General features: G+C 39.1%; 1 protein-coding gene across 2 annotated transcripts in view; it reads left to right on the top strand.

Annotated features, from left to right (window-relative positions):
* Window positions 1–18,369, top strand: part of PHEX (phosphate regulating endopeptidase X-linked) — a 102,820-nt gene extending 84,451 nt beyond the window's left edge. For both annotated transcript variants that reach the window (XM_083832413.1, XM_083832412.1), the window contains 7 exons: window positions 1,554–1,608; window positions 4,831–4,898; window positions 5,636–5,766; window positions 8,782–8,847; window positions 8,969–9,073; window positions 10,650–10,726; window positions 14,237–18,369. In XM_083832413.1, the coding sequence (XP_083688539.1) occupies window positions 1,554–1,608; window positions 4,831–4,898; window positions 5,636–5,766; window positions 8,782–8,847; window positions 8,969–9,073; window positions 10,650–10,726; window positions 14,237–14,339 (605 nt within the window). In that variant the 3' untranslated portion in view covers window positions 14,340–18,369. The remainder of the gene's footprint in view (window positions 1–1,553; window positions 1,609–4,830; window positions 4,899–5,635; window positions 5,767–8,781; window positions 8,848–8,968; window positions 9,074–10,649; window positions 10,727–14,236) is intronic.
* The last annotated feature ends 8,589 nt before the right edge of the window (window positions 18,370–26,958 follow it).

Here is a 26,958-nt window from a genome sequence, read left to right as displayed (position 1 = left end):
CTTAGTGTACTAGCAAACAATTTTCAACAGGATGCATCAGTGTACCATTACTGTGAGATGTTTAAAAACACAAACCATAAACACTCAATACTTTTCTGTGTGTGCTGGGAGGCAAATAGAATTAGATCAGGAAAACTTTGTCCTTGACATTGGTACAATTGTGTTTTGTAGCACTGGGAAAGCAATTGATAACAAGCTTGAAAGGACAAAACAGCATCTGCAGAAGTAGGAGAAAAAAGTACTCAGAAAATAAGTTTGCAATCCATACTTTTTTTGTTAAACTAATTGCAAATAGGCATTCAAGGCAGCCAGGATAGAACAGTGAAAAAAAGCAGTCAGGAGGACATAACACTTGCTACATCATCTGATGTGAATTACCCTCAGGATATTGTATTTAATGACTTTGGAAGGAAAGGAAAAATTTTGCCCGAAAATTTATTGGAAAATCTATGTCCTATTTATCAGTGAAAAATTGAAGATGGTCAAAATCAAGTGAATGCATTTTTTGTTTGTTTTGATCTGAGTGGCCAGGTGATTTCTTGCAGAGAGCCTTGTAAGGTGAAGCAGAGATTCCCGGGAAAGCAAGTGAATCATCAGAGGAAACCATTTCCTCACTGACAAGGAGAAGTCCATGTGGGGTAACATTCAAAGCAGATGTAAGCCCATGTTTTGTAAATAGGAATTCTTCATGTGAGTCACCAAACTCTGCGTTTGGACCCAGACGAACTACAGTTTTCACCAGCATTTGAAAACTTTTGGTATAGGTGTCTGTTTGGCAACTATTTGGGTTGTTACACTGCTAACATGGCCTGCTCCATTGTCTTCAGAATCACGGCAGTGAAATGTCATCCAGGAATTAGAAATAGACCCGTGACTTTGATGAAGAAACTATTTTGGCTTCTTTGTGTAACATCAGTAGATCGCCATTCACTGGAGTGCCTACACTGTTAGTGTGTTTTGGCTGCTGGTTAGTTTACCAGCAGCCAGGTAATTCCTGTAGCTAGACTGGCTCTACAGCTCTTTACTGTCTACAGCTCCTTACTGAAGTGCCTAAGTATGTTCCTTTACCTTTGATTTCACAGACTACAATTAGGTTTACATTATATCACTTTCGTATGTCTCTTGCTGTACTGAAGCTTCACTAAACCAACAATTTCATAATTCTTGTCGGTTTTTGCCTATATGTTCAATGTTGATCTGCCAGTGCATCCGAGAGCAATCAAGTAGTTTTTTTCTTTATCATGAGAAATGCTAGCTGTTTATTCATGGGAACAAATGCACAAACACACATATATGCACATATAGCCATGGAAGAAAATCAAGTTCTTGCAATGCAGCATCTGGTTTTCATTGGGGTCCTGAAAGAGAGAGATCTCCACTTCTTCTCAAAGATCCTCTCTGTCATATTCTGAAAGTACCACCTGAGGGAAAGCTTGCCTAGCAAAATCTTCTGAAACTAAACAAAAAAGGTGACTGTTGGGCCTAGTGACTTACTTTGTAATTCAGCTATATTTATCTAGGGATCTCACGATTGTCATTTTTTGCTATTACAGGATTCCCAGCAGGAGAACTGCAAAAGCCTTTCTTTTGGGGAACAGAGTATCCTAGGTAGGTACTGCATCAGGGGAACCTCTTACACGTGAAAGCAAGGAATAGAAAGTAAAGGTGTTAGAAATACATACAGACAAAGAAGGGGGCATAGAGAAAAAAGGCTATACTGCTAAAGACAGCCAACAAGAAGTTCACAGTAATGCTGTCTTATCACTGTGTAGGGTAAGCTCAGCCTTTGGGTTGCCTTGTTTTTCCCTGCTGTGTCCTGATTTTGCAATAGTTTAAAAAAAAAAATATCTGAAAACTACTGCTTTTTGTGATAACTTTTCTTACCCTGGGGAGCAGTATGGGTGTTGCTGTTGTCTTAAACTGATGACTGATTTTTCACAGGAATTGCTAATTAAGTGCACCTTAGTGGAAGTGGTTCAATGCTATAGTACGCAGATGCAGCAGTGTGCATATGGCAAGTATTAAAAGCAATTGTAAATCAGCTGACCAACACACCTTGAACAGAAATGAATATACTGAGAAGCCATTCATTATCTTTTTTTTTTTTTTCTCATTTTCTGCTAAAATCTAAGATTAACAGTGGGTCTGCTTGTTGAGGTGCATGAGAATACCTCTATGTGCAAGAGTGATTGTCTGAGCAGGTTTATGTGCTACTATAGACAAGGAAGAGTAATTACAGGTCACATATATTTAATTTTGAAAGATGACTGCTTCTATGCAGTTCAATATCTTTCTATTTTAGGACAGGTTCAGACCAGGAAAAGTCTCTGACACCAGTTTCTGAAAGTTATTTTGTAGTTATAGAAAGTCAATTACAAGTGAAACATGTCCTTAATAAATATTTGTGAAAAAATAAAATCAAACTTTTAAAACATTTTTGGTTTCCCATCTTCCAGTCTGGATGTGTCCCTGTAAACAAGAAATTTGGCAGTACGTGTAGAGAGATGCATTCAATTTAGGAACGAATGAATTTCCATTCAAAAAGAATTCTCCCGAGGCACGTGACTTTCTAGGTGGTAACTGGGGATACAGAAAAGTCCTTTCTGGTTAAGGAGAACTTATTTTCTGCTGTGGTTGTTGCAGATCATTTTCCAGCTTTACTTGCTGAAGAGGTTTCTCCGTGCCCTGACCTTCTGCCATAGTGATAAAATTATGGTTCTTTCAAAGATTTGTACTTTGCTCATTTCTCTTCTTTAAAGGTTACCTTAGCTTAAATTGGTTTTGCTTGAGTATGTATAAAAATGAAATTTAGTAAACAAATGTAGCTGTTTTATATCAGACAACAGATTGCTTTTGTCCTTGAAATATTCTGGATCTGTTTTCTGTCTGCTTAAAAGAAACAGTACATGGCACTGGAACAGAAAAATCATCAAAAAATCATCAGCACTTGCTGGAAAACTGATTTAGCAAATATTTAACATTTAGTGCAGTTCTAGTGTCCAGTTCCAGCATAACGACTATAAAACAGCTGCATCTATTTGCATAAAGGGAAGTTAAGTTGTCACTTTACATCTCAGTACGTGAAATAAAATACCATCCAAATGCCATTATTCATAGTTATGAGTCTTCAATGCCAGATTTATTGAAATAGAGACATCAGGCTGAGTCAGTAGCTTCCTTGCTGTCCTCAGAGCCTCCCCAGTCCCAGAACATTCCTCTCCAATATGGTACCCGTTGGGCTTGATCTAATCCTCTCCATTTGTGTCTAGCTGTGTCCCAAAAGAGAAGAGCACGAGCAGACCTGGGAGCATTTCTGGCAAAGTGGTTGTTGAGCAGGACAAAATGCTGTAGGGGGTTCATAGAAGGAAAGGACAAAATTCATGCCAAACTTCCGCACAGGTCTTTTGGAGCTGGGGAAAGACCTGGGTATGCCCGGGAACCAGCCTGCTTTCTCTGCTACCTATCATTAATAAGATGCATTTAGTAATAGATCTCATTGGTTCTTCTTGAACTCTTTATAAGTTGCATGCTATTCTTTAAAAGATCCTGTGTAACCACTTTACTTCAGATGTAGAAAACAAGTCTAATATAGTACATTAAGTATGGATAATTATCAATATTTGTTACACAAGATTAGAAATTTGCCACACAAAAGGGTGATATTTTCATTGCAGAAATATACAATTTTAACCAACATCTTTTAATGGTTTGCAATAGTAGTGGGGAAAAAAAGAAAAAAAAAAAGAAAGAAAAAAGCAAAAAAAAGCAATATCACATGTAAATCATGTAAGTTACCTTTCAGGAAATGAAAAAAAAAAAAAAAAAGAAAGAAATCCAAAGTGAAGAATTGCCATGGGAGAAGGGGAAATTAAATCATATCATACTTTTTGGGTATGACTGAGATGAGCAATTAGTGTGCTATGGATCATTAGGTCCAGTAATAACATGTTACTTCAAAACCCTCAGCCTTTCTCCTGTTTCAATACAATCTGTTGAAAATACTCTAAGCTACTTTGAAATATGGCATCTCAATAACTGAAATAATTAAAATCACAAGGAACAACTTAACAAATGAAAGATGCATTTAGCAGATAACACCCACCCCTCCCCCCCATACCCATTGCATTTCGTACTGAAACTTTCATCCCTATTTCTCCCAGGTGCATGTTTATTCGGGTATAACAGGGAGAATATCATTTATTGTCAATCAAGAATACAAAATATTTCTGTCTATTCTGGTTCTCCAGTGCATTTATGTGACTGCAGATCATGCCCTATCCCTGTGCAGGTGCAAGGAAATTGTCTGACCTTTATTTTGAAAACTCAAAGGAGATCTGTTAAATGCTTTGCATTACAGAGTCATTTGCAAGTCTGTTTGTTGCATGCCAGTGAAGAATGATTGGACCTGGCATTACAGAAGCCCACTGCAGCCTTTGATCTATGCTTTTTTCACGACTATAAGAGAATAATACTATCTATAACTTTTTCCTGTTCTTGGTTAAAATATACATAATAAAATCAGCTGCAGGAGACATTCTGGAGCTCAGATAATGCTAATAAATGATTTGGTTAAAAGAGTGAGCCACAACAATGCTTTTTGAAATTTTATATTGAGGATTGTTTTTAAACAAGTAAGGATTTAACCTTCAGACTTTCAAAAACCTTAAGTCAAAATTGTACCTTATGATTTTGTGTCCCAGCCCCCCCCCAGCCTCTCCCAATTTTAATAACGATCTTTCCTGAGGTACAAATCTGTTTGATCTTCTGTCTTCTGTTCTTTGATTTTTGTGTGTAGACGCTTTCCGAGAACACTGCTTCTTTGTGTTACAGGTCATTAAGCTACGGTGCTATAGGAGTAATTGTTGGCCACGAGTTTACTCATGGGTTTGATAATAATGGTGAGTGTTTGTCTGTATGTTGATAACTTTTATTTTCCTTACAGTTGACAGATTAGAAAGATGACGTGTGTGTACTTTAGCTCTTTTATTGTTTATTTCCTTAACGATGCTGAATTGTGTGAAGAAAATTGAAGGGCTCTGTCTTGTTCAAGGTGTCAAATTCCCTAAAGTTTTATTCAGTTCTATAATGGGAAGGTAAGAACCTGGCCAAGGAGTTGTGGTCTGGTCTCCATTGCTTAAACCACCAGCCTGGGAAATGGGACACATATATTTTTCTTGTTTATATGAATGTAGTTCTAATGTTCTGGTTTTGCTCCAAGACAAAAAATATGTAAACTTCAGAAGTTTCTATGACACAGGTTTTTTTATTTTTTTTCTTGTCAAGTAATAAATTAGTTGTCACCAGGTTTGCAGAATCAAAGACATATAGGCTGAGGATGAAAAATACAATTATATTCACAAGAAAGCTTGTATCCCTCTTACATTACATAATTATAAAATGAATGTGAGCTTTTTACTACTGAGTTGACTGAGGTAAAGATTTTGTCTGCTGATATTAAGTATTTTGTTCACACACTTCCATGAGTACATTTACCTCTAACTTCTATGGAAGTGCTAGATTCCTGAACTGGAAAATTATGGGTTTTGTTCGTTTCATTTTGCTATTGTTTTGTTATTGTTTTGTTTTTCTTTTCCTTTCGAAATGTTTGTTTTCTTTCTTTTTTTTCTTTTTTAAGGTCGGAAATATGACAAAAATGGAAATTTAGACCCATGGTGGACAAATGGCTCTGAAGAAAAATTTAAAGAGAAGACAAAATGCATGATTAATCAATACAGCAGTTACTACTGGAAGAGAGCTGGCTTACATGTAAGTAAAACAGAAGTGATTGAAAGCACTGGTATATTAGGAGTGTGTTTGGTTTTTTTTGTTGTTGTTGTTTTGTTTTTTAATCTATCTTTTCATAAATCCCAATATATTGGGATATTAGGCTACCGCCTTCATTTCTCACAACGAATCATCTTCTGAAATGAATAATTGTGATTAAAATTGTCTGTCAGATTTGATTAGTCCAGTCAAATACCAGTACCCATACCCTGGTGACAGGGTTAAACTTCTCCCCATCATATCATATTGGAAACAGAAGAAGAGGATGGAGCCACTCAGCAGGGCTGGTCAATTACCGTGAGCATGTTAAATGTCTTCTGAAGGTGAGGTCAGTAATGAAATCTGAGCAGCCACTGTTTTTAAAAAGAAGAATATAATAACATGTTTTGTGCATTCCTTTAGCAATTATACTTGATATTTATTACAGCCATGAAAACAGATGCATGAACCCTACTTTATTTCACATTCAACTCTTGCTATTTTTTCCATATGTGCACACAGACCGAATTTGTATCCCAAATGAAGGGAGTATGATAGCAGTAGCTCATAGAAAACAACTGAGAAAGAAAGTGCAAGGCAATTGTTTCTGTTTCATTGTCTATCAGAGCTATAGGCTTCTCTGAAAATGTGCACTTTATGTAAGTGTCCCAAACAGAGAATAAATAGGATAAAACCCAGGTCTTCAAAAGTCAATAGCTAAAATTCTGGTGATGTTGGCCAGGACATGATTTTAATCTTAATATTCAGGACAAAACACATACCCAACCCCCTACTCAATTTCGCCACCTCTACTTACCTTTTTAGAAGCAGAATTACAATAAATTCTTTGCCTTTCTAGAACAGAGAAGTTGCATTGAATGCTTAGCAATAATTGCAATACTTTCTTCAGGCTGTTTATATTTGTCTCAGAGATAACAAGACCATATTGTAGTCCAATCTGAAGTTCAACAACTCAGATATAAAGTAATTCATACAAAGTAATTTGCAAATACCAATTCTCAGGCTTGTTCCTGAATGTCTATAGGACAAGAACTATCAATACAAAAATGTCACTTACGGAAGATCATTAAAACCTTCCCTAAGAAACAAACAGAGTCATTCCAATGTTCCCGCCAATGGTTCCACCATCCACTTTACTTTCTATGGTGTCTCTTGAAATGGGGTAGATCTGAGTTATCCCTTCCAGTACAGTTACCATCTTTGAAGCTGGTGGATGGGCTTATGAAGAGATCCTGTTATCTGCAGCCTTGTCATGTGAGGCTTTTTCCTTCTATTTCTGTGGGATAACCTAAAGCACTATTTAGAGGATAGAAGAATAATCTTAGTATTTTCTGATGTATTTCATAGCTTCTGTATGAAGAGCTATGCATGCAAAGAGCTTTTTCTTCCCCTGTCATTTACATCAATATTCATACATTCTGCAGGTATTTTTATTCCTGTACGAATATTTTACATGGATCAAGAAACCTATTTACTCTTCCTCTTTCTCATTTAGTTTACAATAAAAATGTCTCCAGAAAAGCAAGGTAATGAAAGAAAAAGTGTATATAGAAATAGCTTCAGCTTCAACTGATCAAACAAAGGGCTTATCGTGGTCTCTGAGCCCTGTCATGACCTGTCTGCACCCACTAGTCTCAGATACCTGACCCAGAGCTTCCTGAGATCAGCGGAAGGACTTCTTCCACTTATTAAAATGACCTATGGCTCACATGCCACTGCAAGCTTACTCTCATTTCATTCTCTAAATCAGTCTACTTCACAAGATAACCACAAGTAAAATGTGTGAAGATGTAGGCCGGAAAAAAAAGCCAGTCAATACATATGGATGTTCCCTGGTGTCCCAGCAACTTTTCTCCTGACAACCTCCCTCCTATCTCCATCTCTGGCCTTCTGAAGGGAGGAAGGACAGGTAGGAAAGGGTCTGCTCTTTCCTCTACTGCTCCCATTTCTCCTTGCTACGCCCTTGCTAGGTGTCAAGCAAGATTCCTTGGGTCTGACCTGGGTGCTCATCTACACTGAGTGGTGGGACTGTGTGCATGTGCCTGTGTATCTCCTGAGCCCTTTTACCTTTTCTACCCCATTTTTTCCTTTTATACCAACCTGAAAATAAAGTGGGTCCTGAACCCAGACCCTCCTATGCTCATCCGCCATGCCATGGGAGAGCATGGCATTGGAAGATTTGCCAGTCAGCATTGGTCTTCAGAGCTCAGCTCAAAACTGTGCTCATTACATTGTTCATTTTAGGCATAACAGAGAGTAAAACTGCTTAATTACAAATACCGTCTGGTAGCACTAAGACCCTATCAGCTGGGTGATCAGAGATAACGCTGTACTTGCAGAAATGAGGATTTCTCCATGATGATATTGCACTTTGTAATACCAGGAGACTGGCTTTTTCAGAAACTTCTGATAGCACTGCTTCTCACAACATATTCTTGTTTCCATCGCTCTTGCTCTTGTAATCAATATTGGGGAAAAGCAACATGAATCTCCTTCACAGATATTTTTAGAGCACTGAATATACTATCAATTTCAATTCTGTCTCTGACGGTTATTTTTAATTATGCTCTTCTATGTTTTGACTTAAAAGTCATTTTAGCATCCCAGGAGTATATAAAGAGTTATGTAGAGAAACAAATATAAGCTTTTGGATAAAAGTTTACAAAGGGGGCTACTGGATCTCACATGTAACCAGAGAAAAACAATCTTCAGGGGAAAATTATTGATTCTCAGATCAAAGATCAGGGACAGGATTTTTGAGTGCATTTTATCTACTACATTTTCTGCTACAAAGATCTAGGCAAAGAGCCAGGATAACAGAGGATTATTTACTGACAGTTTTCACAATGAAAACCAGTTTTCTTAACCAGAGATATGATGGTTGAAATTGGATGAGGTTGTCCTTGCCTTCCTTTATTTTTTTCCCTGTCCCTTGAAGTTGATCAAGAAGGAAGTTCAGAAACAGGTCAAATGACTGAAGTGCTTTCATTCTGCCAGGTGAATGGCAAGAGGACTTTGGCAGAAAACATTGCAGATAATGGAGGTTTGCGAGAGGCTTTCAGAGTAAGTATACGAAAAATGTCTGGAACATGGTATTACTAAAAAAAAAAGAGTGAGAGAGAGAAAGACAGTTGTGTTTAGGTTCCATGTCACTGAAAGACACTTTTTATCTCTTTCTTATCAGGCATACAGGAGATGGATTAGAGAAAAGAGAGGAGGAGAAGAAGAACCTTTACTGCCAGGCGTTAACTTCACACACAACCAGCTTTTCTTTCTGAGTTATGCCCATGTGAGTAATATGAATGTGTTTTGAGTCTCCATCTATTGACCTGCACAAGGTACAGTGCAGAGATGAGGCTGCTTTGTTTCAACAATCTATAGCAACCAAATCCATACTTTTAATTATATAAACAGAGACTTATTTTCACAAGACTATTATTTCTTTTCTCTTTCTCTCTTCATTCTCATTCACCTATCCATGGTACCAGAAATGCTGAAGTTATTCTTTTTTTTTTTTTTTGCACAGTGTTCTCGCAGCAGCTTGCTTTCTTCTTGCTGCTTCCATCCACTGCAAAACTTGTCTTGCACATATTGATTCTATAACCTCTTTCTATGTTCGCATCCCAGTTTTCTGGTGCTTAAAGTGTGCAGAATTTTATGACTGTTTTCCACCTGCAGTTTATCCACCACAAACTCCTGTTGCAAATATACCACCACCATTTGTTACTGAGCAGATTGTTCAGTGAAACTAAGCAGTGGTGAAGAAAATATTTGCTTCTTTTTTTCTCACCTTTGTTTGCTGTACATTGGACACCCTGTAGTAAAACTTTGATAGAAGATGTGAGTTTTTGTAAAAAACAAGGGAGAGAATCAGAAATGATTTATTTGTATAAAAGACCTGGGCAAACTCCCTATATGAGGAGTAAAAGTAGAGCTATAAAATTGCATCAGCCACCTGAAGGAATGAATCATCGAAAATTGAACAAACAGGACCCAGTGCAACCAACGTTGGTTTTAAACCTACCCTGGCACTTCTCTGCCAAGGGTACAGGTAGCAGTGTAGCAGTGTACAGGTCTATGACCACTTAAGTTTGACAATATTAACTGATGAAAAGATTGCATTTTGGTAGTTTATACTGAAGCACATGTATTTTATATGTGGTCTGGCTTAAAGGATTTTGATAGAAAATATTCAACACGGGCTTAGGTAAGGTAAGGACTGACAGATTGAGGTTTTTCATGCAATGGATACAGCATAAGAGGGATTACTCAGTTGTGCAAATATTCTCTCTACTCTGTTTTGTGGTCAGTTACAATTGGGCCAAGCATTGTGTTAGGAATAGTGAATTGGGGAACACTAGTGGAAACTTGAAAAATGTTTCATTTCAAAAGAAACTGCCTTTCCAATGTGGAACGAATGTAAGGTAATACAGCTGCAATTTTAGAGATGGGAGACATCATTATATGTACCTTTTACACATTACATAGCTTTGAGACCAAGAAATATCCTTGGTAATTATTAAGGTGTGAGATGCTCCAGCACAAGCTGAAAATCAAACTACAATTATAGAGCATATCAAACAAAGAACTGGTAAAGCGGCTATGATTAGATGAAGGGAATGAGTGGGTGGAGAAAAACAGCAGGTGGGGACTGGATCCATTAAGGGATTTCAAAAAACAGGAGAATATATCAGGAGAACGCTGCAAGCTAGCAAAGGTGAAACCAAATAGGAGTTAGAGGTGTCTTTCCATTTTGTACATTCTATACGTAACAAGCATCTTAAGAACTGTGATGTTACATTCTACTTTAACTTGCAAGGTCATTCCAAATGATGTGCCTATTTCTTCTTTTTATCTTTTGTTAGGTAAGATGCAACTCCTTTAGATCAGAATCTGCAAGAGAACAAATATATGCTGGAGCTCACAGCCCTCCTATGTTCAGGTAGTATAAATAATATATTTACTTAGTATACATTCAGAATCATCACTGCAGCAGTCAAGAGCAGAAATTTAGCATGTTAAGAGAAGTTAAGAAAAAAACACAAAATTTGCCTATGGTCTTGGCCTAGATTCAAAGTCAAGTGTTCTTATTAGCTTATATTCTGCTGTTACAAATGCTCTTCTGTAAAAATGACGGACTTGCATCTACCCTCAAAAGCAGTTGAACCAGAACATACTGTGATCCTTGTGATGTTCTATAATCAAGACCTGAGTATATGAAATGTCTCATCTGTCATTTTTTTTTTCTTTTTCCTATGACAATCTAGTTTGGAAAACAATGAATATTAGGAGGGTCCTTGATTCAAACTGCCTGAGTTCATTAAAGCTTTAAAGAGAGTGCCTTGAATTATACTAATAGTGAACAGGTAGAAAAGCAAAGCAAAACATGCCACATCGGTTCAGTTCAAGACTGAACTCTTCAGTTGACCTCCAAGACACAATTCTTAAAGGAACTGTGGTAGTCCAGCCATAACAGCATGTCCACCTCTTTGCCCAAGAGGCCTCTGCCAGGCTCTCTTAACCACTGAACATCAAGAAGGAGAGACTGGAAAAGGAGGAAGGTTTAAAGACTATGTAAGAATTAAGAAGCCGATGTTTATTTCTCTGTATCTCCACAGAGTCTGCATAACCAAGGGCAATTTTTGTTTCTTCTGGGATTCATGCCATTTGCATTTACTTCACCAAGAATTGTGTATTTGCTCTCAGTCAGGTTATCTTATGGTGTTTCCTACCACTTTCTATTGACTAAAGAGGAAGCTGGGATTTTCCTTGGCTAAATTTAGGTGTTATGAGCTCCCTTTGCCTCATATCTATCTCTCTTGATAAAGGAAAAATAGCAACACTGTCTTCACAGGGGAGCTGTGAGGTTGCTTCATGGACCAAAGGGTACAGGTACTCTGACATATTCCCTGGACATAGCCATACCAAATCTGGACATATAAACACAGTATGCATAGCACACCTTGGGGTACTTATAACCAGAATGAGTTAAGAAATAATGGAGCTGGAAAGATTATAGCACAAATGTAATGTAAGCTAACTATGCAGATGAATATGCCTGGTCTTGGTAGATTTCTGCACTCTGCACTTAAACGTGCAGTAGCATACCTTAGCAATACTTGCCACATCAGCTTGAGTAAAACAACTATGATATACAAATTTACATGCCTTTTAACAATTGAAAAATACTTTATGACAATGAAGACTGCAGTATCCACCTGATCTTCAGCCTACAGAGTGATATTTTTTATAACTCACACGTCAGATTTTGATAAAAACAACCATTTCTTGGCTTTAAAAGTCCTCAGATTTACCTTTCTCTATGTACAAAATCATCACATTGCTACATTTCTATGAGAAGGTGCAAAACACAAAATATGCAGAGAAACCTAAGGATAATGCATTCATGAGGAAAAACTCTTATTGAGCTGAAGGAGTCAGGTTATGGAAGACAATTACAGAGAAGATTAGATGAATTTTGAGTCTAGAAAATATAGACAAATCTTTCTCTTAGTTTTTATGTGAGATAGCCAGAACAATCTTCTGTTTCAGAACTTAAGAGAAATTTTGGTTTGTCTCTTCTTCCATGTCATATCAACTGGAATAATATTATGTTTCCCCCAGCTTTGTTTCATTTATGTCCCAAGACCATTATGATTATAGCAGCAATGTAGCTACTTTCCAAAATGACAGTACTTGCTATCCAGACATCCCAAACAGACTTTTCTAAGTAATTATAAAAAGTAATCATAAAATAATAAAAATGAAAAACACACATCTTGAGCATAGGTGTGTGCATCTGAGCTAGTCACCCCCAGTTCTCTTCTCAGTCAAAAAAGAATAGGTATTTTGAATGCGTATCATATCATTCTGTAAATAAATAAGCTGGATTACTTCAACTCTGCAAGTACGCCTTTCTATTGACAGTCAAGAGAGCCCACGGTGACCCATTCAAGGGAAGGTGTCTCTGCTGTAGGTCAGTGATTTGAAATCCAGACAGCCCATTCTGATTCCACAGTTAACATGGCAATGTCAAACCGTACATAGAAAAGTCATATTAATGGACACATAAAGATCTCTTGCTGACTAGATTCTGGTTTTATTTAAGTGGCAGATCTTCCATATTAGCATGGGAGTTCACTTATTTTGAATGCCGATTTCAAAGTGAACTCCCCGGTGTGGCAGGCAGAATGCCCGCCAACGTAAGTAGCAATCCAGCATGACCAGCTCTTTCTGTTCCAGCACCTGAGTAGGTATTTCTGATGTTTCTACGGTAAAGCTGTATATCTTATTTGAAGCCCAACAACATTTTGTAATTCTCCCTACAAAACTGACCTTTAGATATTTTTGCACCAGCTGACTGCAAATTCTCTTACCCACAGACAGTCTAATCAATGTAATAAGAATGTTTTCTACCATGCTGAGCTATGCTGAGAAGCTGATTGCCTGCAATGGAGAAAAATGTCTTCCCACTGCATAAGAAGGAGGGCAGAAAGACACACAATTAATATCTCAGTAGATACCTTTCTGCTTTTAACTCAGGCTGCTGTTTACTTTAATACCATTTCAAATTTCAGGTTAGTAAACTCCAAGATGCTTAAAAGCATAGGAAAAATCTGCAAACAACACAATTCCAATCTAGCAATGGTAAAATAATCATTTCTGACAGCATGAAATAGTACAGACATGGAAGAAGAAACCAAAGATGACTGCACACAGGAGCTCTTCCCGTGTACCTGAAGGTGCCGGTCTAGGATTCAAACACATTGTCTAGCTTGTGTGAGGAGGAGAAATGCTGCTTTTTCACTATCATGCCATCTGGGGTGGAAGCAAGAGAGCTTGGGAGCTGGTCAGGTCAGAAGCTTCAGAAAATGGATTTCCAAAATATCGAAAGGGCTGGGATGCCCAAGGTTGAGCTGGCTGAGAGGCTCAGTCTGTCACCCCAGCTTCAGGCTGCAAAGTCTTGGGGAGGTGGCTTGTGTGTGTGGGTAGGGGGTGTTGTTATGGGAACCTGGTTGGCATGAGCCAAATCAAACCACTTCCAGCACAACCCCTGTGTGTGCTTACACACTGCTGTGTGCTGGGCTGCAGCAGTTTGGCAGCTGCTGGAAGAAGGGTTCCACCACACAAGGCTACTGCTGACGTCCCCCCACCTTTCCTGCCAAGGCTCAGACTGGAAAATCGTTCTGAATGACATGGTATCTGCTAAAAAGCAATTGTTTTCAGTTGAATTTCTGGCAAAGTATGACGTTTCTCAAAGCATTGAATGAAACAAGATTGTCTTCACATTAGCTTTAAATGGGAGTGTTTCTCCTGAACTTTTTATTTCTGGAGAAATGACAAGGGAAGCCTGAAAATTCAACCCGAAGTGAATATGTTGAAACACTCACAGGTCTGTGATGTTTGACAGAATATAACCTGCCTATTGAGAACTTTTCTTTTCTCTTTGCAGAGTTATTGGTGCCATGAGCAACTTTGAAGAGTTCCGTAAGGCTTTCAGCTGCCCAGTAAATACGAATATGAACCGAGGGGCAGAATCCTGCCGGCTGTGGTAGACATCCCACACAGGTCTTTTGTCAACAGGGGTCTGCAATGTGAACTGCTGCATCTGAGCTCATGCCCACCACTAGAGTTTCAGAATAACTTTCTGCAATCTGGAGAGGTGTTACTTCTAATGCATCCATATGGATGAACTATATGGACACTCCTTTTATCCATAAAACTCCTGTTCATCTGCAGTTGCATTGCCATTGATGGGTAACTGCCATTATCAGTTCTAATTCCTGATTTATATGTGAGCAAGAGGTAAATGCTAAAATCCAGTTTTAATCTATTGCTCTGCAGGGGTGCTATGCAGAATGCTCCCATACAAAATTTGTTCTTTTTGGATGAAGAAATTCATGAGACCTACTATAAAGCCAGCTCTGATCTGCTGTGTGATACAGCATTTTCATAACTTAAACTGTCACTGCCCAGCACGCCATAAATGATGTTGCATGATGTAAAGGCACAAGACTTTATATAAATTTGGTTTAATATGCCAGATTAGTGCCTTAGGTTTTGGAACAGCTTCAAGCTGAGAAAGCACCTCATGGTTTCCATCTGCTAGGACTAAATAGAAAGGATACTTGTCAGATCCTGTCCTTTTCTAATTTTAGAACAGCTTATGACAAAAATCAATGTATGGTGAAAAAACAGAGGCTTGCAGAGGGATTTCCCAGCATCATGATACCCAGATTTATTACAGCACTTATTCCTGTTTAAAGTGTGGGCAGTTTTTTTCCCCATGGGCTGAATTTTATGTTGTGCTGAAGATGGTTTCACCTACATTTATTTTTAAGCCTGAAATACTACAGCAGTTTTAATTTTAGTATGTGTTAGTGTCTGAGATTTACAGAAGAATATAAGTAGTGTACATGTTTGTCCTCATGTTCTGAACAGGGCAAGATTACCTGTAGTTTTAAGGAAAGAAGAACATGTGACTGAAAAACAGAGTGCCAGCAGCATTTGACTTCTCTGGGTCAAAAGATCAGTTTAGAAGTAGAGGACTAGAGGACTTTTAAATGCAGCATATACACAGGCCAGTTGAGTTTTTTATCTGATTTCTAACGATATTAAATAAAAATAAAATAAAAATTAGCAGAAAATATTTAACACAAAATTATTAGTAAAGGGGGAAGAAAACTAAGATAGCCCTTTCTTCCCTAACAGAAAGATACATATTTAACTGGTATTTATTTATACCCTGTGCATTAATTCATTTTTGGATTGTGGAATCATTTCAAATGGAGAGAGAGCTTCTTTACATTGATTTAATTACTGCAAATCTATATGTCTGTGTATATATTATATATATATATACAAAAAATCTAGATTATTCTATTAATTTTTTTAAGTTTTATTTTATCAGTATATAAATATTAGTAAGATACATTTTTTTACAAGGATTGATCAAATATTTTCTAACAGTCAAGGTAGATGAAGGTTCAACTGAGGCTAAGTTTTTGCAAATGGGGTTAGTTTCCTATGTTTCTTTATAAAGAAGGGCGACATTATGGAAACATACTTCATAAAAGAAAATAGATCCTCAAACTACCTTTCAGAGTGAAGGAACTAAACTTAAGTCATTCCTAAACTTAAGTCATTGTTGCCATAATCAGAAAATTATGTTTTAGGGGCTAAGATTTTCTTTTAATTTTCCCCTGAAGAAAATCAATTTTTTTCTTAAGAGCAAACGCACTTTTCTTCCTTTGAGCCAGCTCTTAGTTCTATGGAACATAGTTTATTTTTTGAGATGACACTAACATTTTTATTTTTTTCCTGGAGATATTTTTCACACAAACTATTTAGATGACAGTATTTTCATAAGAACTTTCCTCAGACAAGTACGAATGGCTCTTGAGCAAAATGGCTCTTGAGCACAGGGTTTGCCCACTAATGGGAAAGTTCCTCAACAAATTGAGTGCTGTCCTGATTTCATTCCTGTTCTCATACAAGTACTGAGACAACTTGATGTTGGCTGTTTTGGATCAACAGCACAAAGTTCAGGGGTGAAATCCTGGCCTCATTAAAGGTAGTACCAGTACGGTCATTGTCCTCAAAGAAGTCAGAACAGCGACTCAAACACTTATCTAAACTTTCTAAATTACTGGCCTAGGCAAGAATGTTTTCACAACAGTCAGCTTGGAGTTTTCTAATTTTATCTCTTGGGTCAGAGATGCATTTGAAAGAATTTCTCTCTCATGGCTATTTTCCAGTGGGACAGATCCTGCCATTTTGTATTTTTTTTTTGGGGGGGGGGTCTAACTCTGTACTGGATAGTTATTTCTTCTAAAATGCCTTATGTCACACCTGCTAGGCTCAGGGCTTTCATGTTTAATACCAAAGACTTTTGAACTGTGCCATGGATGTTCCCAATATCACAGCTACCACTGCAAAACCATCTCATCCTTGCTACGGCAGGCACCTGTCTCCTACAGAGGGCAGCGGGATGGGTCCCGGGCTGGGGGCATTGCAGGGAGGTGTGGGGCTTGTGGACAATGCACTGGAAGGAACGAAGAGGGGGCATGGCCAGATTTTGGACCCCACTTTTAGAAGTTGAGAAGAGGCCTATGTACTGCCAGGAAAACCAGAAGTCCTTGCTGCTGACATGCACGTTCATCAGTAGTATCCGAGTCTGGGCAATCTTGCTGTTGACTCAGGTGTTTGCTGCCTTGGGCTTAGGTCTTGCATACGGCAGCATGCACAGCTTTGTGTTAGCACAAGGAGCCAGTCCCACCTTACCTGCCTGCTTCTTACCTCCAACCAACCGAAGAGCTGATTGCACAATTTACAATTCACTTTGGAATCAGCTATTTAGGTGCCAGGTGGAAGGCAAAGCAGAAGGTAACTAAGCACATTCATAAAATTTGGTCACCTAAGCTAGCTAGAAAAATGGTGATGATATGCGAGGTCCCTTCACATTGCCTCTATTTTAACAGATTCCCTGGCCCTGCTTTGTTTTCACACTGTGCCTCCCTGGTCTGTGCTAGTAATGTCTTGCTGTATTACTATCAGGTTCACTTACTGCATCTATGCAAACAGTTCCTTCATCATATATGTTTTACTCCTAGAACTTCTATATTGATATATTTTTTTTAATTGCCAGTAATTATTGCAACACTCTTTTTGCCTTAAGCACATTGTAAAATGTTTCCTTCTCTTGGGTCAGTAATCTTCTTATCTTCCAGTGGTCAGGAGGGGAAAGATATGAAAAAAAAGCAACACATTTTACCTGTGTGAATTTGAAGAGATTTTCTCTACTGTATAGACATAGAGAAATAACCCCTACTCCTGTCCCATGTCCCCTTCTTCTGGTCCTGAAACTATGCAAACTTTTTTTTTTTCCCCTGACCCTGAGAAAGCCATAATACCACCTCGTACACTGTGAGTATTTCTGCTGATCCTGTTGTGAAAGAGTAGCTTTACACGAGTGGCTCTCTGAAAAGGCAGTTGTGCTACTCACCTGTGTAAACCACTTAGGTATGTCAATGATGTCTAGGCTGGGGCCTGGTGATAAAGGACCAAAAAACCCAGCTGCATTATAAAGCTCTGCCTTGAGCCTCGTGCAAGGGGACTTCAGCATTCTTCACATAAGAATGCTATCATGACACTAAATGTTTGAAGCATTTATGAAATAAACAGGTGGTTTTATGTGTAACTTTTTCCTGAGTATTATTCACAAATTACAGCATAGAAGTCTGTCTTACAGCAATGTAATATATATATCTGTCTCCAAATAAATATTAAAAACCTGACGACTCAAGAGACAAAACCATAGTGAGTTAAAAGGTCTTTTGTGTTTGTGTCTTTTTAATCTGGATTTTTATTTCTCTCTGTTCTACTTCTTAATTTTCCTTCTTGTATGGTAAGTTAACAGAGTATTTCAAAGACAATTGTGTTAGCCAATAAGAGCCAAAGTGATGAAGAATTTTTGTATGCATGCACTATGGCAGAATCTGGTTGTCCTGTAACTGTCCAACTCTGCAATGTTACTTCTGTAATATATAGTCTTTATAAAATGTAATAAAGAGCATAATGACATGGCCCCAGGTTCTCAAGGCTACCGTTATTGTTTGACAGCGAAAGAAGGGCCATCTCCAGCCAGAGTTTATTAAGCTCCACTTGCCCCTGCTAATCCGCTGGAGGCGATTAAAATAAACATAGGACAAGCTACTGTGGATGAGGGATGGATGGTGCAGAAACTGCAGAGGGGGGAAGGCAGAAGAACTGCCCCAATGTGAAGCCTCTGAGTCATAACAAGGGGTGGGAGAACAGCTACCTGTGTACCTAAAAGTAATGTTTGTGCAGCAGAAGATGAATGAGCAGAGCAAATGTTGGGGTGGGAGTGTGAAACCAGCCTCGGCATGAGGGAAATATTTTGCTCAACTCTCGCGGGATTTGCTGAGCTTGTCTCTGTCTTGGAAAGAGGCTTTAACAGTGGCTGCACATCGCCCTGAGGAATTCAGGGTTTATCTGCTACAGCAAGAGCCTGCCTCACTGATCAGACAATTTAATCCCACTTAAAAAGTAATATATATTAAAAAAAAAAAGAAAAGAAATTAAAGATTCCCTGGGGACTCTCCAACACAGCGCCATGTTTTATTAAATATAACATCAAAGCTGGAAGTTACTGAGAATCAAGATAATGTGTTACACTAATTTGTCATCAAAGAAACAGATATAATGATATAATTTTAATCATCCATAAGCATCACAGCTGAAAGAGCTTTATGTACAAGGTTAGACAAATACACAGATGCATATATTAACTGTGGGTGTGAACCTAAATGCAGATTTTCAAAAATGTACCTAAAAAATGTATCACATCCCTATCTAGGCTTTGAACCTGTGAAAAGTGACCTATTTAAAAAAGCCTGGGGATTTCAAAAGGGTTTTTTTTTTTTTTAATTCTACCACAAAGTTTACTCAGGATATCAACACTTCTTTGAATAATGATAGTGTTGGTTGTTTTGCATGGCCAATGTATAGTGCTCTTCTGAAATGTGAGTAGCAGAGATTTTGGTACAGGAACCTGAAAAAATATGATGTCACATTCTCTTGCTTCAACACTAGGAAAGTATTTGTGTAAAACCACCGGCAACAAAAATCTCATATACAACAAATATGGAAAATAAATATATGTCACTGCATGCAATTGAAAATATCGAAATATCACTCTTGCAGAAGAAGCAGCTGACCCACCAGAGCTGGGAAATGGTACACAAACTTGCCGGATCATTCCTGCTGGGAGAAAAATGGGAGTGCAGGAGCCCTGCTGGCCTTTGTGACTGGGCTCTGGGGCATGCATACATGGGTGTTGCAGCTCAGTACCTGGGTGGGGGGTAAGCACCGCATTGGCTGGAACTCACTGCATCGTCCAGGAGACTGGATGGGCTGTCTGATGGTTCTAGGGGATCTGTAATTCTGCCACTGCCTCCTACTTTCCTGCATCCTTTTTGTCCCCCAAACACATATAACAGGCTTATAAATTAATCAATTTATACCATATCATGGCATTTTAAAGGAAAATATGGTGCCTTTATAGGTCAATGCTGCAAAGCAATGCAGCGCCACTGCATTTTAAAGAAACTGGCATGTTTTGTGTCTGCTCTTGATTAGACACTTAAAATCAAAGCATATGCTTGCATGTCATTCTGCTAGAGTGTGATTTCAGTGGTTTGCACTGGAGAGGGAAGAGCACCATACAGTGTGACCTCTGAATAGTATGATGAAGAGAAATTAGAAAATCTTTTCTTTAGTGCTGTAAATCATGAAAAGATTTTACAAAGCATTAGTACAAGGGCACTGCTATAAAAGATAATATATATAGGCACAGCACAGGAAGTCTGCAAGTCTATGTTATGTAAGTGTATATAAAAATGTCAGAAATATGAGTTATTTTTAAATAAATAGAGTCTCAGGGTAAAACTCTGACCCCACTGACTTCATTGGGTGATTTGTCATTAGCATCAGTGGGGCCAGCATTTTACTCCATCTGTATAACAGCACATAGAATTTACTGATTTAAAGCTGTTTGGGGGACACATTTTCTTCTTGCCAGGAACAAATAAAAATAATAATAAAAAAAAACTAGTCTTTGGGATTCTTCTAAGACAATGAGGCCCAGTCCACCATTGTTTGCATAGGACTGACTCTGTTTACTCTTATCCTGCAGGTATTATATTTTCATCTTTGTAAACACTTTAAAAGTTACATTGTCACTGTTTCAGATTTGTGCAGTTTTTTTTTTTTTTCATGAAAGATACCAAGTTGAATTTAAAGTTTAATAGACCTTTATCTAAGAAAGTAAACATGATATGTCCTATCGATCTAAGTGTAAGCTTATATAGGGCATTGAGATTTTCTGGTCTCCATGATGAGAGAGAAAGTCAGACTGAGAACAAAATATCTAGTGTCTTACACAGGAATTTTCCTTCATAGTCCACTGAGTGGTTTCCAAAGGCATTAGCTAGCACTAATCTCATTTGCCAGATGAGGGAACACAGCTGCAGAGAGCTGAAGTAAATACCTCAAAGTCAGTAGGCAGGACAAGAATAAAACTTGTCCCACCAATATTAGGCCAACACCTCCTTCCAGACTGCATCTTCAAAATAAATCCAGGAAACTTAATGTGTTGGCTGGGATGAGAGATGTCTCTGCTTTGTTAGGTGCTACCTTTCAAATGTTGTAGATGTCATGCAGCGTGCAGGGACCAAACTCTCCCTGCCGCCGTTCTCATCAGTGTTCCCCGGTCATGGTGAGCCACCCCCACTGCCTTGTCCAGGTGGACTGCCACAATGTGCAGTGTGCACATGTCCAATGCACATTTGGGGTGTGCATATGTGCAGTGTGTGTGTGCAGCATGCAGTGTGCATATGTGTAGTGTGTGTCTGCAGTGCTCCTCCATCCTGCCCGCCACCTTCCCCTCATCCCCTCTGCCTCCTGCAGCGAGGCACAAGAAACCCAAGCAGGAGTGGGAGGGCAGCAGCGTGTCTCCTTCCTGAGACACCCCAGGCAGGCTGAGGCTGAAGGACACAGCTGCAGCAGCAGCAGGTAGCAGCTGCCTGGTCCTAGCCCGAGGTGGTGAGAAGGTGTCAGGTCATCTTAGAGCTGGTTCGGGAAGGTTTTGCAGCCTAGCCTGGGCTGAAGGGAAATGTCATGGTCTGACTTCAGCGTGATAATTATTATTTTAGCTCTGCAGCATGTGATGAAAGGGCAAAATATGGAGTCTTTGTTTAGTGAACACTTTCATTAGTTCAGCTGGGTTTTGCTTTGTTCTGCTTTCAGTTCAGCGACAGACAGCAGTTCAGACCTGCTAGCACAGTACTCTTCGCAAGAACAACATGATGTGTTGAGGCAATCACTATGTCTGTATTCAGCATGCTTATTCGGCTTTGTTTTAATAAATCCAGTAACAGGCTTTCAGAGGCAATGAAGGGAAAAGAATAATTTGAAAACAAAGCTGTTGAAAAGAAGACAATGCACACACAGTAGCGGAGAGTGTGATTCTGAAGGTTTGTGCAGCTGTTTTATTTCTTTAGAGGATTTTAATCAACTTGATTACACAGGGAAGCAAAGGGATTTTTAAAAGTGTGGTGACAATCAGCCAGAAGAGAAAACAAAGGGGTGTTTTCCCTTTCTCATACCCCTCAATTTTATTTTTTCCCTTTCATGTGATTTTCCAAATAAAAATGCCATATTAATTCATTTTAATTAAAAATTTATCCATGCTGGGCTTTTTCTAGAGAAGCAATTTCAGTCTTTGCCCACTGTATCATTTAATCAAAATATCCTAAATGCTTTCAAGATTGCCATGGCTGCACCAATCCAATTGTCATCAGTGTAATGGTTTTCCTATTGGATTGGAAAAAAATTGTAATTAGACTCGAGCCCATTCTTTCAAGTGGGATTAGCAGTTCTGCTGCAATTTTACCCTAAATTTCAGGATCTGATGTTCTTGTCTTTCTCCCTCCTTGCTCACTGTCCCTGCTGCAAAGCCACCCTCCAGTGCCACCATTTTGAGATGGGCTGTGCACATGCAGCAAAGGAAGGAGCATGGAGATTCACTGCTGTTGGTGGACACCTCTCTGCACCATTGTGAGCCTGCAGTTGGTGGCCATGAGCTCCAAAGCGGAGCTGAACCTGGGGGAGATCTGACAGCATTCCTTAAAACAATAGGGGAGTGTGATGGGGAGGTTTCTACCTCTCCCCAGTGGCGCACACCTCAGGGCCTGCAGGAAAAGCACCAGCAACACCTTCGTCCCATCCCACCTCAGGGCTGAGGCCTGGTTCCTCTCAAACCTTCCTGCCCTATATGGTGCACGAGCACTGCCGGCTCATGTAGCCCCTACCACAGCCAACCTCCCACAGGACCTTTCTCCATGGTGCAAACACAGGGCCACTTCCCAATGCTGTGCCCAAGGAGTAACCAGGCTTCAGACACTTCCCTGTGAGCAAGGGCCCACAGAAACCTTCAGATGTGGGACTTCATGTGCTGCCTAGGGTTGCCCAGGTCCAGCTTTGCTCTCTGCTTTCTTTTGTAGGTCTAGGAGTGAGTATTGACCATAAACAGAGAGAAAGTGGTGCCTTATGTCTGGAATCTGGAGTTATCCCTATAATGTACCGTTTTTGCTCTGCACTGTGTTAGATAGTGAACTCTAGTTCAAAGTTTAGCACCATCTTTCCTACCAATAATAACGGTTCCTTAATTTTTTTTCCTGCTCTCATAGGTAACCTGTGTTCAAGTGGTAGTGAGTAGGTTTGTTCTCCGTTAACAGGGGTCCCTCCCTTACCAATTTGCCAAGTTTGAGCACTTGTACTTACTCTTCACAGCAAATGATCTCTTCTAGGAGGTATAAAAATAGCCCAACCATGATGGGAAACTGAACACTCATTTTAAAAGATTTCAAATTACTTTAAGTATACTTTGGGAAAAGGAAAAAAAATAGAGAGAGAGAGAGAGAGAGAGAGAGAATTACTTGTGGGAATTGGAGAAACAAGTGGCATTTGCTAATGGATCAAATTGGATGCCAGGCTAAAGCCTTTTCTATTGCTCAACTACAAGAGGAACTTAATGGAGGAATTAATGTTGAAATTTTTTTGGCCTGCCTTATTCAGATTCTCAGACTTGATAATCATAATGGTCCCTCATGGCCCTAAAATCAATGTACCAAAGACTAAGTCCTGTTGTGCCTTCTTTTATCCTTAGGGGAATAATTTTATTTATGAAATTCCATGTGTTTGAAAAATCACACTTCCTTTTTTCTACAGAGAATAACATTTCCACACAAAAGACTTGGAGACAGGTATAGACAGGTGTTTTTAGAAAATTAGGTGCTTTTTTTTTTTTTTTAAACCTTCCTCCAGTGTCAAAACTTTTCAGACCTAACTTTTCATGGATTGATGTTCACAATGTTATTTAAGTGTTCTCATTGCACAAAAGCACTGGAAGTGCCAAAGAGGAATGTTTAGTTTAGGTAGGGGCGAGATTATGCCTGCATGGGAGCCACACACATACTGTTTATCTTCCGCCAACCTCAGTAAGACAACCAGCTCACTGGTGGATACAGCAATTCCAGAGCACCTCGATCCTAACCATCTGGCAAGACAGAAGGAGTGTGTGAGGGATGTCAAGTTCAGAGGACACCTAAAGAGTATCTAAGACTTAGTTCTTCTGCAGAGGGTGGATACCACCAACAAATACAACTATTTGGAAGGAACATTTAGTCCTGAAAATAGTTGGTTTTGAAATATGTGATATTTTTTAACAATTTTCAATTAATCCTAGCAGGAATTAACTATGACTACATAGTACAGGAACTGGAAGAACCCTGCTCTCCATGTCAAGGTGACACACAAGCAGAATGACTTTAAGTGAGATACCAGAGGCTAATCCATGATAGAGCTCATGAGTGTTTAAAAGTAAGGGTTTAAAGACTGCTCTTGAAAGCTGGAAGAAGGGAGGAAGGGTTATGAAAGCAGGTCTCAGGTGGGATTTTAGACAAAATATGCAGCAAGAATACAGGAAGTTTTAAAATTAGCCCCAATGAAAACTTCTTCATTTGCCAGGCAGTGCTCCCAGACCTTGACTAATACGTTTAGATAATCATTAACCAGGAGGACATCAGGCAAAATACCACATAAAATGAGAAACAGAAAGGTGATTCTCAGGCTGATGTGAGAAGAAACTGCAAGAGCTAAAAAAAAAAGTTCACAGTGTAGGAAATAAAGATAACATCCATAGCATCTCAGAAGAGGCTTTCGTATGACAATCAATAATGGACAATTTCAAAGCAATGCACATTTTGCCATTTCAAGTTGGAACAAAGCTGGAGGAGACCTGTTGCCCCAGTTCCCTACCATGGAAAGTGCAGTTTGTCTGAAGGCAGGGGCTAAAGGAGAAGCCAGGGTGACTGGGCATTAATACAGCAAGTAGCAGATGTAAATGTGTGACTAGGTGTGTGCTTTTTTTTTACTGGAAGATGAAGTGAAACCGTAACTCTTCCCTTATGCATCACTGCAAAAAGTTCAAAGGCAACAGAAGATTATTTGGCAAGACAGCTCATACCAATTCTTCTCTTAGCTTTATAGTGACAGCCTCAGGCCAGAAAGTCACTTGAAAAAACAGGCAGATGTTCAGGCAGCACCTTCTTTGATAATCGCTTTTCTCCCATCATGCCATTTTCACACCAGATGTATTTTATCAAAAATTTGTGGGAGCAAAGGCATGAACTTGTTGAAACCTCCGTGAGCTACAGCATAGTTCACATGCAATATGAAGGTTCATGCCTGGCAGCAAACAGGAATCTTTAAAGAAAAGACCAGGAAAGAATACATTTTATCTTCCCCTAGGGTTTTTATATTTGCATGTTGGAAACATCATCAGTTTTCATTGCAAAATAAAATGGGAATATAACTCCAAATTGTGTTTGCACCAAGATTCTCCTAAGAAGGCCTTGGGGAGCAAGGATTTGAAGGGCACAGAGCTTTGTGCTTTATTCCTTGAGTGTGTGCTCAATCATGGATTTATTTTTTTTTTTCAGAGCTGTCTTTCATCTTTCCAAACAGTGATGTCTCACACTTAACAGAAGTGCCCCATGGGGGAAAAAAAAAAAAAAGTTTTCCAGGTGAAAATAGTTATAATGTGCTGCCAGAATTTTATAATATAATTGGTAGTTAATGTGCCTTGTGAGATAAAAAATATATATCACTAGTCAGAGTTTGGGAAAGGCCTTCAGATGCATAGTAACAAAACAGAACAGTGATTTTTCTCCCTCTCTGATGTCTTTCATAAGATGAATTCTCTATGAATTGTTTTCTTTGAGGATTTGAAATTTTCCATGTAGGGTTGACATCTGGAAATTATGCCCTTTCATCTGGGTGCTGCTTCCAAATCCTGAAAGATTTAGGTGCATTTGACTAGTTCCCTCATGTAAATGACTCTGGAGAGTTCTTCCTTAGAGTTTGTCATCCTACCAATGGGATGAATATAACTAATTGTCTGTAATATAAGAAAACATAGAGATACCAGAAGAGCAGCTGGAGCTTAAATTAGCAAGGGATTTGAAGGACAAGAGGAAGGACTTCTCTTACAGAACTGCAAATGGAAAATTAAAGAAACTGTGAGCCTGCTGCTGTGTAGAGCTAGAGATTGAGGGACAAAGGACATGGAAGAGCCCAATGTAGTCAATGCTTTTTTTTGCCTTTTTTGCTACTGAAGGGTGCATTCAGACCTCCTACCCCACTGAACCCAGTTGCAAAGCCTGGGGGAGCGCAGCAATAACAAGGGTAGATGAAGACAGACTTAACGAGCACTCAGGAAAACTCAATATCTACAAGCCTATGGGACCAGCTGAGATGTCTCCAGAAACACCAAAATTGCTGGCCAATGTTACTGTGCAGATGTTCTATATCAGCTTTGGAAGGTTATGGCAAAGTTTATGGAGCAAATCCTCTTGGAATTCCTGTACAGGTGCATGAATGTCAGAAAGATGATTGGAAACCACTAACAAGGAGTTACCAATGCTGTATTGTGTCTGATAAAACTGATTGCCTTCTATGATGAGGTAACTGACTCTCAGTGAAGAGAGAGATGTGGATGTTGTCAATATTGATTTTAGCAAAGCCTTTGATGTGATCTCACATAGTATTCTGACAAACAAATTAGTGAAATATGTTTTGGCTGGGTGGACTATAAGCAACAAGGTAGATGGACAATTTTTTTGACTGCTGGATTTAAAGGATTGTAATCAATGGTGCTGTGTTCATCTGGTCACCAGTCAATAATGATGGTCTTAAGGGGTTGATACTTGGGACTACTGTGAGGGAGGTCAAACACTGGCCTAAATGCCCAGGGAGGTTTTGGAGTCTCCATCCTGGGAGATATTCGTGCCTCAACTGGAGACCCTATGCAACCTGCTGTAACTGGTCCTGCTTTATGTGGGAGGTGGACTGGAGACTTACAGAGCTCCCTTCCAAATTGAATTACCCTGTGAGTCTCTGACAGTGTTAGTTCTATAGTAGGTACACTGTGTGAAACTAGAAGAGGGTAAATTAGAGACCCCATCAGAGACACTTTTTTTTCCCAGTCACTTTAGTATGGGAATACTGACAACTTTTTAGTTGCAGGTGTAG

Source organism: Anser anser (genome assembly GCF_964211835.1).
Source record: "Anser anser genome assembly, chromosome: 1".
NCBI lineage: Eukaryota > Metazoa > Chordata > Aves > Anseriformes > Anatidae > Anser > Anser anser.
This window is presented reverse-complemented; position numbering and strand designations above follow the sequence as displayed.